Source organism: Canis lupus, chromosome 14, assembly GCF_011100685.1.
Source record: "Canis lupus familiaris isolate Mischka breed German Shepherd chromosome 14, alternate assembly UU_Cfam_GSD_1.0, whole genome shotgun sequence".
Lineage (NCBI taxonomy): Eukaryota > Metazoa > Chordata > Mammalia > Carnivora > Canidae > Canis > Canis lupus.
The window spans coordinates 46057651-46073990 of record NC_049235.1 but is presented as its reverse complement, the minus strand read 5'-3'; the positions used below and the strand labels follow the sequence as shown (position 1 = coordinate 46073990).

General features: G+C 41.1%; 1 protein-coding gene across 2 annotated transcripts in view; it reads right to left on the bottom strand.

Moving 5' to 3' along the window:
* Positions 1-16340, bottom strand: part of BMPER (BMP binding endothelial regulator) — a 244690-nt gene that overhangs the window by 176851 nt on the left and 51499 nt on the right. For both annotated transcript variants that reach the window (XM_038557315.1, XM_038557314.1), the window contains exons 4-6: positions 10374-10456; positions 6943-7033; positions 2914-2996 (exon numbers count right to left, since the gene is read on the bottom strand). In XM_038557315.1, the coding sequence (XP_038413243.1) occupies positions 2914-2996; positions 6943-7033; positions 10374-10456 (257 nt within the window). The remainder of the gene's footprint in view (positions 1-2913; positions 2997-6942; positions 7034-10373; positions 10457-16340) is intronic.

Sequence of the window (16340 nt, the reverse complement as noted above, 5' to 3'; positions counted from 1 at the left end):
AATGCCATATATACTGTCCTGACCTAAATCAAGGATATAAAATCATGCATAAGGCATTTGTTTCATTATCTAAGGAATCCATCTCAAGAAGATGAAATGTCTTTCTGGTGGTCTGCCCCTGTCACCACATCACAAAAACATAGGTAGACCAATTTTCACGAATTTGGAGAATATAACTAAAAGGGTCAGATTCAAAATATAAGCCACATGGTACAGGCAATATTTACTTGAGAGCAAGGGACACCTCAGAGAGTTGGCAAGTCATCCATCAGAGATGGGTAACATATACCAGGGATGCTTTATATGTACGTGACCCTGTAGGCTGTCTCTCAGGCAAACAGGATCTAACGAGAATGGGATATCTACCTATAATAGCTATTCTCCTAGGCAAGTAGGGGCTACAAGCTCTGAAGGCCAGAATTGTTACTAGAAGAGATCACTGGGTCTTAGTGTACTACATCATAAGACAGCAATATAAAAGAATGCTAACATCACTGAACACTCACAGTGCTAAGTATCGAGGTTAGAAACACATGCATGAGGAGACATGGCTCTTTCCCTGATGGAGCACATGATCTAACATAGGCCACAGGAAAATAAACCAGTAACCATGCTACAACCTGCTACCTGGAAGTAGATGTGTGTGGGTGCATGTATGTGCATGTGAGAGAAGGAGGGAACAAAAGATGGCAGGTGAGCTAGCCAGTGAGAGCCATAAGCCTCGGGAACACAAATAAGAAAACCATTGTTGCTACCATCTGGGAAAGAAAGTGGTCAGCAATTTGCAGTGGGATGGTGATAACCGACTGTGAAAGCTCAAGTGCTCACCAGGTGAAGAATGAAAAGAAAGGAATTCCAGACCGGGCAGCAGTATGAGCAAAGGAAAACACTGGTGATCCAGTGTTCTAAAGATGAGTGTATGAATATGTGCATATGGGTACATGCAATGGTATGCACATATAGATCATACATGTTCAGAGATATAAACATATTAATGTTAATATTAATGGGGCACCTGGGTGGCTCAGTTGGTTAAGCATCCAACTCCTGATTTTGGCTCAGGTCATGATCTCAGGGTCATGAGATTAAGCCTGGCATCAGGCTCTTTGCTTGGCACGGAGTCTGCTTAAGATTCCCTCCCTCTTCCTCTGCCCTTTGCAGCTCCCATAAGCATGCTCTCGCTCTTGCTCTCTCTCTCAAAATAAAGCTATTTAACCATAATTAGCAAGAGGAGAAAAACATGGAAGTTGAAATCTGAATATGTAAACTCCTATTCATCTTCATCAGGAAATCACTTTCATATTTTTTGAAGATTTTATTTATGTATTTGAGAGAGAGAGACAGAAATAATGAGAGAGAACATGAACAGGGAGGAGAAAGAGAAGAAGACTCCCCACTGAGCACACAGCACAACATGGGGCTTGATTCCAGGACCCTGGGAACATGACCTGAGCTGAAGGTAGATGCTTAATGGACTGAGCCACCCAGGCACCCCTCACTTTCATATTTTTGCATATTATTATATTATTATGAGTATTATACACATCCAATTACATACCTTTTGTATATCTTCTCTTTCTCCCTCCCTTCCTTCCTTTCCTTCTTTTATTTTTTTTTAATTTTTTTTTTTTTATTTATTTATGATAGTCACAGAGAGAGAGGCAGAGACATAGGCAGAGGGAGAAGCAGGCTCCATGCACCGGGAGCCCGATGTGGGATTCGATCCCGGGTCTCCAGGATCGCGCCCCGGGCCAAAGGCAGGCGCCAAACCGCTGCACCACCCAGGGATCCCCCTTTCCTTCTTTTATCACAAACAAAAACCATCAGCCTTGGTCATGTTCACTTTAATGTGTGATGTAGGGTGAGGGAAAGATTTTAGAAAAGACATGTAGAGAAATGGTAAATGTTACAATTCATGTTGATCCACATATGATTCTACTTTGGTGAAACTGAGATACTGGAGTTCTCTGTGTACATTTTTTTTAATATTCTGATATGCATACTATATGTTCTTCAATCTTTAATCATTTAAAAGATTAAAAGTTTTAAAAATACATTATACTAACTCCCTACTGTAAGTAACTTGGAGCCCTGATTAAGACTAGATTCCCATCATCACCATTACCACCATCACCCCTAAAGATCATAGTCCAAATTTGAAATACATTAATTTAAAAGATCCCTTTAAAATTATGGCATACTCCAAGTTCCTTCTTTCATTTCTAAGTACTCAGAATCTATCCTTAGTATATGAACCACAAGTCAGCAATTCTTAGCAAGGCAAGTCTATGGCTTTATCCCACTAATCCCTACTTTGCCCTGAATTCACAGTTTAGTGCCCATTTCTTCCTGTCCATCCTCTGGTGAAAAGGACCAAGCCTTGGATCAGGTTCTCTCACCCCATGGAATATACTGAGGCAAGCTATACTTATCCGCATCTGCTTCCCATTTGACTGCACTGAAGAACCCAACAGCTACCTTAAAATAAAGAGAATCCACATCTTCCCAAAGAAGGCAGGTAGAGGGAAACCAGCTCCTCTCCCTCACTCTTTAAACCAGTGATTTTCAACCAGCGGTGATCTTCTTCTCCAGGAGACACGTGGCAACATCAGCAGACATTTTTGGTTATCATAACTGAGGGAGGGTAAGCGCTCCTGGCACCTGATAGGTTGTGGCCAGGGATAACACTCCACATCCTCCAATGTCCGGGTCAGCTCCCACCACAAAGAACTACCCAGCCCAGAATGGCAATAGTGCCAAGGCTGAGAAACCTGCCCTAAAACAATGAGCTTTTTCCTTGATTCCATGTCAGGAGGGAGAGGAGTGACTAAGGAGAATCAGGGCTGCTTTTGGTGGGTCCCAGCCATGATTAACCAGAAGGAACACCCTTAGCACATCTAGGGCAGTACTTACAACACAGGAGCACCTGGTACATTTATTTCCTTCTGGCTGAAATTCCTCCCCTTCTTGGTACTGCACACCCTCAAACACACAACCTGGAAAGCAAAGCAAAGTATAGAATTAGGGCAGCAGCCTTTGCTCAGCTTGACACTATGCTTCTGTCCACTGCTCATCCATCTCGCTTATCCACCTCCCACCTCCACCTCTGCCTAGCAGAGTGTCCTCTTTAACCAGAGGACTAGATTGCTTCATAGATTTTTTTAAGGAGTACAAAAGATTGACATGAGTCCAGAAAACCAGAGCTGCTAAAAAGCAAAAAAGATAGTGGAAGCCAGGTCAGCCCAAGGGGGACACTGCATAATGGTGAGCCCTATGAGTCTAAGGAGCTCACCATGACCACTCAGATCACAGCCAGGGAAAACTAAACCCAGGGAAGCTGGAAGAGGCAGACAGAAGAAAGCCAAGTGAGAGAAGGCAAGCTACCAAGCAAATGACATGAAGAGCCGTCACTTGGTGAGTGTTCAGGAACTGTTCAGCCTCTACCAGGCTCTCTGTACCCCTGATCTCACTCCATCTGCATAGTGAGCCTACAAAGTGGGGACACTGGTCACTTCATCATAGATGAGGGAAATGGGGCTCAGAGAGAAGAAGTAACTCACTCAGCTGGCAGGCAGCAGAGCTGGGATTCAAACTCAGCTCTGACCTACCAGCTGCACCACACAGAGGGTCAGGCACCAAGGCAGGAAGGGGGAACAGCAGGGCAAAAGGTGCCACACAGTTTTTCAGACCCACCCCGCATGATATTAAAGAGGTTTAGCCACCAAGTTTAGCTAAAAATAGGATGAAAAACCCAGGAGGTGTCTCTGATTCAGAAAGATGCTTCGGGACACTGCCATATTCTTAAAAAAAAAATCCCACAAATGACCTGAAACACAGGCTGGCCAGTAACCTCATGACAAACCAGCTACGAGAGGACTGTCAGCTGATGGCAAAGCCACTTTCCTCAGGACTATCCTTACAAGGTGGTCTCCTGGAATAAATAAGGTCACTTTCCAAACAGTAGAGGGTGGACCCAGCACAGTAATGCCAAAAATCAGCAAAGGAGGCTCTTAGGAGAAACGGACTCATGCCCCTGAGAGTAAGTATTTAAATCCTGCCAACTGCAGTCATTAACAGAACCCACCAAGCTCTTGAAGCAGTTGGTCCCTGATAAGTAGAAACAAGGATCACCCACAACCACTTAATCTGGCTGCTGGACCTATTCATTTTAAATCTAGATATGGAGCCCTTTGTTCCACTGAAAGACACGGAAGCAAATGCTACTGAGTCTGAAGCTGAATCACTGAGTGAAACTGTGGTTTTAAAGTCTATTTGATACCCACACCCAGAGGCAGCAATCAACCACCTCTTTGTGTTTTCCCTGATACAGAAAGACTTAGTAAGCTTGGGTGCTTCCCAGAGGCTGTACCTCAGCGTTGTTAATAAGAGCAGGTGCCCAGCTATCTCTTTCCAAAGCACACTTCCAAAAAGAGGACTTCAATTCTTTCATGTATGTTTGTACACTGGTTTTGTCATCCAGATTTCCAGACAGATTAACCACAACAATCTACATTTGACAACTTAAATAAGGGAATTTTAAAAGAAAAATCTATGTAAACTCTTCCCATCACAACCCACCATCACTGAGTAAAGTCAGACGAAAGGAAAGAGTAGACAACCAAGAATGCCCTAAAATCTGTTTCAGGAAGAAACTGACCACAGACTTTACATGTTTGTCATTATGTATTATACCATTCTATGATCAATGACAGATGCCAGTCCTTCTGAATTACCAAGGAGAATACTCCACGGCTTCCCTTGACTGTCCCTACCTAGACTTGGCTGGGTCTTTCTTCCCCTCCAAAAAAGGATAATACATCCTGGATGTGACCTCTTCTGAGTCTTTTGATTTGCATCCCACAGGTTGGCCTTTGAAACTAAAGAGAGGGAACAAAGTTGATTCTTGACTGCATCATGGAAGGCACAGAGCCTAAACAGGTGTCAGGGGGCGGGTGTGGGGCATGCTAACTTTTAAAGGTTTGTCTCCCAGGGCATCTGGACCCAAGCAGAACAATTATTATGGTGTGTTTGGGGCAGGAGGAGGAGTAAGTACAGTATGGCAGCCAAGAAAGAGAAGGGGCCATACCCTGACCCCAACCCCAAGTCACAGGCCTGGGGAAGGTACTTATTCTTACTGGGTCTAATGTCTTTAAGTGTGAACTGTGGGCAGTGCCTCATCCTTCACTGGATACTCATGAGGACTTAGCACCGCAGTATTTGCAATCATAGAGTTCAGCCTTCCCTTCCTGGGAACTCAACCAAAAGCCAAGTGAAAGAAGCAATTGCTCAAATATGATAACTTCAACTGCTGAAATAAATTCACTCAGCTGTTTATATACCCACATTTCCAAAGGCAGCCTAAAAACATGACGATTTCATAAGTAAGGAAGAATGTTACATACATTGAGTTGATTCTGTACCAATAAAGCAACAGTCTCTTCAACATAACTGAATTCGCATTTAAGAGCTATAATAATTTTTAAATCTATGTGGCATATAAAATTTGCTCTGTTATCAATCTCAAGCTTGCCGGTGTATAGGAATTATGTGGGGGGCCTGGATTCTGCTCTCAGAGATTCTGATGGACTTGGTCTGAAATGAAGCCAGGGCATCAGGATTTTTTTAAAGGTTTCCAGGTGATATTCATGTGCAGCCTAGAGAGCTACTGATCTAACTTAGTAAGGACTCTTTAGGCATTTAAGAGTATGGTTACATAATACAAATACAAAGCACTTAATGCCTCTGCATTCAGAGGCAGAAGGAACTCAAGCAAACTCTGTTTGATAGGTACAAAATAATTGGATTATGGAAAGAATTCTTTTACTTTCAACCAGTTTTTGGCCTTCTTGTAAGTTCATCTAAGAATGCAAGCTTCACAGAAATCCCAATGTGGAAAGGAAGTTTGGCTCAATCAAGACTGTCCAGGGAACTCAGGAAGGTTAGAGGTAGTAGAGAGCAACTGTTCTCATTGTCATTTAAGGACGAGAAAAAAAAATGAACTCTAGGAGGGACTCAGGTTCAGGCGCATCTCAGACTGCAAGGAGTATAGGGGAGGTTGAGCAGCTGCCTGCAAAGAGAGCAGGGCTCATCTTTGCAGAGCATCACAGCATGGTACCTGAGCCATTCCCCAGCAAGTTTTGCAGAACAGAAGGCCCTTTGGAGATTAATCTCAAAAGCAAAGAGTGCTAGTTGTGAGGATCGCCTCCAGTGAGGAAAAGCACTCAGAGTAAAACCAAAACTCAGAACATCTGTCTGAGAGCATGGGCCAGGGGCTTAAAGGATCAGAAAAAAATTCTCTCACCTCAAAATCCCTGGGCTCATACGTAAGGGCAAGAAAAGATGCAGGAGGCCTTTGTAATCCTGTTCAGAAAAGTAAGAGGAAACACTCTAGCCACTGGAAAGGAAAGATCCCTTTGCTGTCAGCTAGGCAGTGGGGCCCTCGTAAAAGACAGTGGGTCCAACTTGTTGCACCACACCGAAAACTGAGACCAGCAAAACCCGAAGCTAAATTCACTTAGGGACACAGCTCTCAGTTTTCAGAAAACATCTGGTCACTTCATCACCAAGGCGAGCTCTAGCCAAGATACTGCAATATGAAGCAGTAAAAAGACATTTCTGGAAGCAAGAGAAAGCCACAGCCTTTCCTTCCAAAGTAAGCGTTACCTGTGGCCCTGTGGAGTGGAAAGCGGGCCTCCGGAGCCTGGAGTATCCACATGCCAAGACCTACAGCACATTGCATTCATCCTGGGCACACCAAAGAGTCCAACCGGACATTTCTATGCAAAGGAGTTTGCTCTCTAAACCCATTCTGTACACAGACACCAAGTGAGAGAAGTTCCAGTCCAGAAGGGGAGAACCCTGCCTTCTTGAGAGAGCTCAGAGATTTCACAGTGATGTGCTGTACCAGGGAGCCTGGAAGCCTTCCCTTCCTGAGAACGTTACCTGGACATGTGGGGCAGCACGTTCCCAGATGCTTGGAAGGGTTTTTACAATGAACAACACATCGCACCTCAGACTCTGTGACAACACCTTCCTGAAAAACAGAATGCCACAAACATGTCAGCCCAGAATTCCCACTGAGGAGGGATTCACTTTGGGAAAGTAACCAAGGGAGTAGGGGAAGCATCTGAACATCAAAGTGCAAAGGAAGGTGGGTGTCAGGTCCAGAGGACATGGCACCAATGAGGTCCCATCTCCCCAGCTCACAGCCTTGACGCTTTCAAACTCAGAGCACAAATCCCGTATTGGCCCTGTTCTTGATCTTCCTCTTTGGCCCCAAGTTCTTTCTTTTAAATCTAGTATTAAAGACCTTCTTGCTGTCAGCCAGCAGCTGAGTCTACTATTCATTCACAATTGTTTTAAGTTGTCAACACTGACTGTATTTTCTATCATTGTTATTACACTTTAAGCCATTAATTATGAGGCACAGTATAAACATAATACCCCAGACTGGCATCTGGAGACCTTATTCCTTACCCCCCCTCTAGAAATATCTAGACAAGCTCTGCAATCTTAGAAATTTTACTCTGCCTCACAGAGGGAGCCTGGCTCTCCAGCATCAAATAATGAGATTAGATAAAACTGCTTTAAAGTTCATGCTATATATAGAAAAATAGAGCCTTTAGATCTTAATAATGAAATCGAATGACTCATTTGCAAACGAACCTTGGGATTCTAGTATTTTAATGTCAATTGACACATTTTTTTGATTAATTGTCAGAGCTGGCCTTCGAATTATTTTCTCCATAATCTCTACCCATTTTATAAATGGATTTGTGTTTTTATTTAATTTTGTTTTGCAAGGAAGGGTAGCACAGGCTAAAAAAAATGTAACAGTTTGACAACTAGATAATTTTCCTCATCCTGTCTGCTACCATATTATCTCAGTCCAACAAGGAAAGTTATATCCTAAATGTCTTCATATTTGTCGAGCCTGAGGATTCCACTACGAGAGGAATTTATTGTGGTCTATATCACATTTGGGAAAGAAAAAACAACTGTCAAAATATCACAGTCTACAACATCAAAAAAGGATCTGTGCTTTAGTTACATAACTGAAGCAATGCAAAAAGCTATGGCCCAAGATCAATTTCCCTTTAGTATCTGCAATCCAGATGGAGGTTTCAGATTTGTTCCCAGCATGAATTTCCTGTCTGTGATCTTCAGTTTTCTCTTTAGTTAGAATGTCAAAGAGGAAAATAAAGGTAAATTTTTCACCATCAGAACTCTTTTGGTAGGAGGATTTAAGAAGCTAGAATTCAACTCAAATGGAAATAACCCAGGTGTTAGACTAGCTGTTACCTGTCTGGTACCTAGTTGTGTCCAGTCCATGCAGCCTCTACCTGAAGTGTTTTTATTGATGCTTACCATCACCCTAGGAGATAATACCATCCTCACTTCACAGGAAATGAGAAGGAGAGGTCCAGTGTACCCTACACTCTCTCTTCTGTTACCGATCTTATGCCCTGAGAAGGGAAGAGTTAAAGAGTTTGCAATTGTGCCATTCTGCAGAGGAGTATCTTAAATGAAGCCTTCCCTTCCAGGTACCAGTAAGTGGCTACTTCCCACATTCACAGATGAGAACTCATTCCCTAAAGAAGGAAGAAAATAATCCAGGGTGGGAAGGTGCCAGCTGAGCAGAGGGACAGCTCTTATAACTACCTTAGAGGTTTGCTTTTATGACTATTGAATGAAATGTATTTCTAAACAAGTTAGCAGGGCTTAGGCAAAATCTTTAAAAGGGGGGAGAATGAAACAGCAAAGGTCATCTTTGGTAGGGAACATTCCCTTTCAGGGCTCTACTCTGCAGTTCAGCACTTCCTGACTCCCAGGGCTGTTGGTCCTTGAGATCGCTTCCAATGATAATGGGATGTTCCTTCCTGCACCATTCTCTGTGGGCCTAATGAGTTGCCGGTGACCAAAGACGATAGGCAATAGGAGTTTCAGTGTCAACACTTGAAAATGGCTTCATGTGTTATTCGGTCAACAAAATATTTCCTCCCAGATAATAGCTTTCATTTAATTCTTCATCCAAAAGTAGCAAAATTCGCCACCAGCTCATGCAATTTGAGGATCTTCAGGACCTCTGGCTGTTGCAAAAAAATGTTATACTACACTCCAAAAGGTAACTCCAACAAGGTTGTCTTGTTTAAAAGATAGTGTAACAGGGCTTTCAGAGTGCACCTATCAAAGAGTGGAAATTTCATTGGTCAGGAAGCAGGATGTGAGTGGGGTGGTGCAAATTTTAGAATGAATTGGACTTTTGATGTTATTAAAACTCACTGCTCTCATCTTTTTGTTCCATGAAGCTGGTTGAATCTATAACCCAGAGCAAAAATTCAACAAATATTTATTGATTCACTTAAAATATTATTTGTATCTGTTCTACCTACTGCTTATTTTCACAAATAATTTTGATTTATTATACAAATGAACTGAACATTTAGCCAAATAAATAACTGATGATCTTTTGAGTGAGTGTACCCACCGTGAGAATATAACAGCATGGCTGCATAAAAGTCAGACTTCAGTATACTGTCAGTATACTTGAGATAAGATCCAAAAGAAACATGCATTATTACACTAACCTTTAAATGCAAGAGCATATCTTGGAACAGTAAAATGAGGCTAGGGGTAAAGTGATTTAATAGCATCTTCTCCACAGAGAATTTCTAAATTATGTCAAAATTAGATAAGCATTTTTTAACTGAATATTTCTTCAGAGATAAGAAAAGGAGTTTGAACATTTAGGTTCTACATTTCTCCTTTAGTTTATCTTGCTCTATTGAAGATCTGTAACAACTAGAGTCATGTAGAATCAGTGCCCTTTGCAGAGTGCAGCAAGTACCAGCCACAGTGGGCTCCTTAGGACCTGAACTGGTGGTTCTCAAATTTGTCAGGTTGAAATCATTGAGGTTACGGTGTACTAATTGCTTTGATTTAATAAGCTTACAGATTGGCTCCAGTCCAAAATATTTCTAAATCAAAGAAGGAAAACATATATCCTCTAACAATACTTCTTTCTGCTAACAGGAATTCATGTTTTGCTCAAAGTTGACTCACAGGAAGACATGAATTTTCCCCAAGGACATATACATCTTCCCAGAGATTTTCCAGGCACAATTTAACAATGGCGGATAATTCCACTGCATGTTTCCAGAAGTGACTGCTATACGGTATCTATCCTGGACCTGTCTTGTTATGGTGAATGTCACAATAAATATGCAGAAGTTGGTTTTTTATTTGTTTTTGGTTTTATTTTTGTTTTGCTTTTTTTTTGGGGGGGGGTGTTCTGTGTTGTCTTCTAAGGCACAGAAGATCCTTCTGAGGAAGACTATTGATTCCCTTTGAGTAGAGAGTAAAATAGACTTTACCTGGCACTGACGTAGAACACAGGGTTGTGCAGGAGTCTGCCATCTGAAAGAGCTGTTATAGGTATTTCCTTCATAGGTGCAACCTAAACAGGAAACACAGAAGCAAGAAAAAAAAAAGAGCAAGAATGAATGTGTGTTTCCTTTATTTTTGGAGCAAAGGAAGTTATGTTTTCTAAGCCAGGACTAGGGATAGTGGGAACCATCACGTTCCTTGGCCATTTTCTCCAAAACACAACTAAGCCTTCTAAATATCCACTTGGTTTTCACTTATATTAATTCTTTGGCTACTGAGAAGATTAACCTCCCAGATGAAGTTTTCAAATGGAAAAGCATGGATTGATGAACTTTCCTGGCCAAAATGCAGGACCTCGTGATTTTATTTATGCCTAGTGAAGTATGAGGAGGACAAGGGCTAAAATCACCACTGTGTAAGGGGATTTTTCATAAGACTTAAATGAACACAAAACTGCTGAAGGTCAAGAAGGAAGTTTAAAACCTGACAGGAGCTAAAGCAGAAAATTAAAATATAGGAAATGATTGCAAAATTCTCTACACATCTAAGACGCTTGACAAGCTACTATCTTCACCAGACAAAATCTTCCAAGTCTTGCCTCCCAGTTTAAGAGCTATTATTTCACATTTCACTTTGATTTTACTTTTAGATAGTGAACTAGATTTTAAAAATCTAAAACTATAAATGTATGGATTATCACAAGTTAATTTACTAACCAAAACAGAAGCCATGCTCATTCATCAGCAAAAGCAGAAATCAAAGACCCAGAGATCTCAAAAGAGGAAACAAGCCAGTTAGCTTAAGTTCCTATAGAAAGAGCCAAAGAAATAATGGCACAAGGATCACAGCCTAGATCTTTGTTTAGCTTGTCCAAATATCACCCTCCATCCCATGTTTTACATTTTCAGGGAAGATGCACCTGCCTATGCACTCATCACTGCATATTAGATTATTAGGAGCGCATGAAGCAAAGGGATTTACAAGTCACAGTCTGATCCCTTAGCCCAAGGAGTACAGAAGTAGGAACACATACATAGGATAATGCAGAAATAAAAGGGCCTGTCTCTCAATACCAATGATTGATTTCTGGCAAGCCAGTCAACCTCAATCCACATCAGTTTTTCTTGTCCAAGACACAGATAGAAAACTCATCTCCTTCTCTGAATTCTTTTAGATATTGCTGTGGTAATTAAAATAAAATAAAATAAAATAAAATAAAATAAAGTAAAATAAAGTAAAATAATAAAATATAAAAACTCTCTTAATACACAAACTGAATACTAAAGGACTGAAGAAAATTTCAAGAGACACTTTCATAAACTTGGAACCATGATCTGAATTGCCAGAGAATTATGAATGATTGAAAAGAGCTCAGTAATATTCTTCTCTCTAGTTCCTACAAATCAAATTACTAAAATACACAGCTGATTGGAAACATATTAGGGAAATGCTTTCACTATATATTTTTTAATTTCCTTTGCATGAAGTGTTATAGTGATAAAATGTTCAACCACAGGAACCCCTAGCACACTACAAATACTTACGCCAAACCAAGAATGAATATAGTAAATTTTCAACAATGAAAACCAATATAAAACAATTTGGGCTAGCATAAATCTTACTGAACAAACACACTTACAATAGATGTGCCATGTGCATGTCTGATCCACTAACACAGACTCACTGGATAATAAATAACTTGTTCTGAGAGATGGAGGCGGAGAAATCAGAGGACCAAATCCAATTCATGTTAAGTCCAAGTAAATATGAAACGCCTGCCAAGTCTGCCAGTGGAGTTTCCAAATATGTTATATATTTTCATCCTCTGGATTTAAAAAAAAAAAAAAAAGACTGAAAGAAAGGGTGATTTTCTGCTGCTAATAGAGCAAGCAAAGATCTTGCCTTTTTTACTTTGGAGGAGGAAGTACACTACAAAACCCATGCAGACCAGGCAGGAACTGCAAGCCCAGAGACTGTTCCTACACAATGCCAGGTCATGTGTGAAGGGTTCCCAGGAGTAGGGCAGGCCTCTCTGGATTATTCCACTCAATATGGGATAAAAGGTATTCAGACAAGTGGTTCACAGTGCAGAGAACGGAGCAATGTTTTCTCCCTCAAATAAGTGTCAGTCTAAAGGCTGGCTCCTCCACCTTAGTTTAACATATGAAGAACAAGGTGAAACTGTGAAGTGCTCATTGCTTAAGTGCCCTTGTTCACCTATCAGTGTATCACACCCGAGTCCACAGAACAGATTTTCCCAAATGTTAGATGAGTCTGAATGATAGAATAGATGCCCAAACATCTATATTAATCTCTTTAGCAAGTATAATCCACACCTTTTCCTTTTTCTTCCTATCCTTGCCAACATCACTAGTACAGAGACTCCGTATACCAAACATTCTAGTAGATTGTTTATGTTGGGGGTTAAAATAATGTTTGGAGGGGTTTAAATGGGCATTTTCACTGCTCTTTGGGTTTCTGTTCTAAGATAAACATGTTATTTGATGCAAGATACTAACATGAGCTATGTGAAGACATATACACATATAACCAAAGAGAACCTCATATTTACTACAGAATTACCTCTTATTTTTTTTGCCACCAACTTTAAGCTGCTGACAAAGCAGACAGGCAGTATCTTGCCCCTCTCTTTATCAAAACCCCAGAGGAGGTATATACTAAATATCTCTCTTATTGGCCAGTATAAAAAGAGAAGCAAAAAAATATTTCCATCATACATCAAGGCAGTGCTTCTCAAACTACCTCTAGCGAAAGACCAGTTTATTTTATTTTTCTTCTTCCAATCCAATGTGGACTTCTATCTTCATAAAACATAATAAAAATGAATTACTAAAAGTTTCCATTTAAAAGACTAAGACAAGGGCACCTGGATGGCTCAGTTGGTTAAGCGTCTGCCTTGGGCTCGGGGCATGATCCAAGACTTCTGGGATTGAGTCCTGTCTCAGGCTCCCTGCTTGGCAGGAATATGCTTCTCCCTCTACCCCCCGCCCCATTTATGCCCTCTCTTTCTCTCTCAAATAAATTTTTTTTAAATCTTTTTAAAAAATTAAAATAAATAAAAGACGAAGGCAAAATATAAGCTCAATTTTTTGTATTATATGTAATAGGCATAAAATTACTCTGTCAAATTATAATGAACATTTCTAATTGTCTCTATTTCTGTACTTCTCTCAATGCAGACCAGCAATGTAGTCTATGGACCATTGGCGACCTACAGAGCATATCTTGGGTTGCAGTGCACTAGGGGGTGTGTTGCATGGCAAGGGGAAGCCACTCAAAAAAACAATCAAAGCATTTCAATCTTAGAGCTAGAAGCAAACTTACAGAGAATATACTTTATCTCCTTCATTTCACAGATGAGAAAATTTGCACAGAAAGATTAAAGTGGCTTTCTCAAAGTTAGAAAGCCTTGGGTGTGAGGGTGATGCTAGAATCCATGTCCTGCTTGAAATTCACACTTTCACATCCAGTTCTAGGCAGATGGTATTATTTGGGCACTCTCTAGTGCATAATATCCTTGCATTGAGACCTCAACAACCCAGATTAAAACTAAATGACAGCATATTCAGGAACTTTAAATTAAAGAGTGAGTAAATGGGGTAAGCAGAGGCATGGTCAGGCCACCAAAAAAGTAGCTTTTCTTTTTTCTTCAAATATTTGTAAATAAACTCTTGACAAGATAATTTATAAATATTCATTAGTTTTCTTCTGGTGATAAAAAGCTTCTCAGATTCCACACGCTTCAGTAAAACTATCCATACTGCAGCAGGAGGAAGTAGTTATCTTCCAATAAAACCACTACAATATATATTGAGAACCAATAGTTCTCAATCTAGGGCGATTTTACATTCTTCCCATCCCCCACCCTGGAGACTTTTAATAATGTTAGAAGATATTTTCAGTTGCCACAAGTGGGGAGATAGAAGTGTTACAAGCATCTAGTGGGTAGAGCCCAGGGATGCTGCTAAACACTCTACAAGGCACAACAGAGGCTCAACCAACTCAAAATGTCAATTGTGCCAACATTGAGACACCCTGATCAAAACCATCACATCCCCAACTAGCTCTTCTCTACAAAATTAGTTAGACAAAAACAAGCATAAACTAGCTATACTTCACCTATGTATGTATTTTTGGCTTTTTATATGTTAAATATTTTCCGGGTGGAGAAGAATTTCAGAGCATTATTTTTAAAAATACACACTCTTACAGAGAAGCTTGGCCTAGTCAACTAGTCAATTCAGAAAACACATGGCAATGGTAACAGGAAGTACACACACAAATTGAATCCACAATTAAGCAATAAAACTCATTTTTCCTATTAGTTGCGACCATTTCAGCAGCCATATTATCCCAAGAGAGAAAGAATACCACATATTTTCATCATTCTGTTGTTAAAATAGCTGTTAAAAGTCATCAGGACCATTAAAAAAAATGGCATTGGCCTTCTAATAAGCCTTAACTCCACCTGGTCTCACCCTAAAAAGGCTTAACCTTCTCATCTGTCAGGTTAACATTAGCCTAAGAGCAGAGAACTGGACCTTACCATTACCAATAACAACCCCCAGCAGGCACCTCACAGCATTAGCCTCAGCCTACCTTTCCAGGCCTTTCAGTCCTGGAACTCCATCCAGGTCCCTGGGATTATCCATGTTCTCCACTCATAACAGACCTGAAGTTCTTGGGTTATCAGGCTTTTGCCTCCACCATCCCACTGAAACTTCACTGTCTCTGGCTGCAGCTGCTTACTACTACCCAGTCCAAAGACAGTCTTCACCTTACAGGACTTCTCTGTGGCCAGATGACTGCACTCCCTTTCCTTTTTTGCCCCTTCCCACAACATACATACCTTCTAGATGTTCTCTTCCAATTACCCGTCCATTCTCTCCACTCCTGCCTCAACTAAGCTGCTAGTTCTTTCTCACTTGGACTACTCCAATAGGCTCACTGTTTCTCTCAGCTTGGATAGGGCCAAGCATCCTCCTGCACAGCTACCAGTGTGTGCTCTTTCAAGTCCGGGTCATTCATGCACTTGCACTATCAATGACTAAAGGTTCACAGCCTGGCTGAGATGTAGACTGATACCTATCCCCAATCTTTCTTTTCCAAACCAACTGGCTCACAGTATCTAGAAGGAGGAAGTGGGAGAGGATTTAAAACCACAGACTGGGGCAGCCCCCGTGGCGCAGCAGTTTAGCACCGCCTGCAGCCCAAGGCGTGATCCTGGAGACCCTGGATCGAGTCCCACGTCAGGCTCTCTATATGATGCCTGCTTCTCCCTCTGCCTGTGTCTCTGCCTCTCTGTCTCTATGAATAAATAAATAAAATCTTAAAAAAAAAAAAAAACCATGGACCTTTGCTATAAAATTCAAACTTCTTAGCATATATCTCAGATCAGGCCTTGACTCACTTTTTCATTCTCTTATCTGCTGCTCCCAAATTCCCCACGCTGCAGACATGCCACACATAGAATCCCCCCCAAATATGTCAAGAAGATCTCACCCTACAATTTTGCAAACGCTGCTCCCTTCTTTAAAAACCCAGATCTCATCCATTCCCTCCATCTCTATCATCCCCACAGTGACACATAGGTCACATAGGCCCTCCTTCTTTACCTGGCTGACTCTTCCTTCAAGACTCAACTCAAGGTCCTAGCCTCTGGGAAGCCTTCCTAGAAACTTCCCCACTCAGGATGTGCTCTTGTGCTCTTTCTTCATGTGTCTGCGGGCTTTCAAATATCCCTTTATAGGTCCCTTACAGTACTTTGTATATGGCAGGTACTTAAGAAATGTTCAATTTCACTGGAATACATAGTAAGCACTAACATGCAGCTATGCCTGTAAACCCCAGAAAAAGAATTTTGAAAAGATGACATTCCCTGGACCTCCTGTGTTTCTCCTCTTGGAGAGAATAGTTCAATCCACTATTCCACT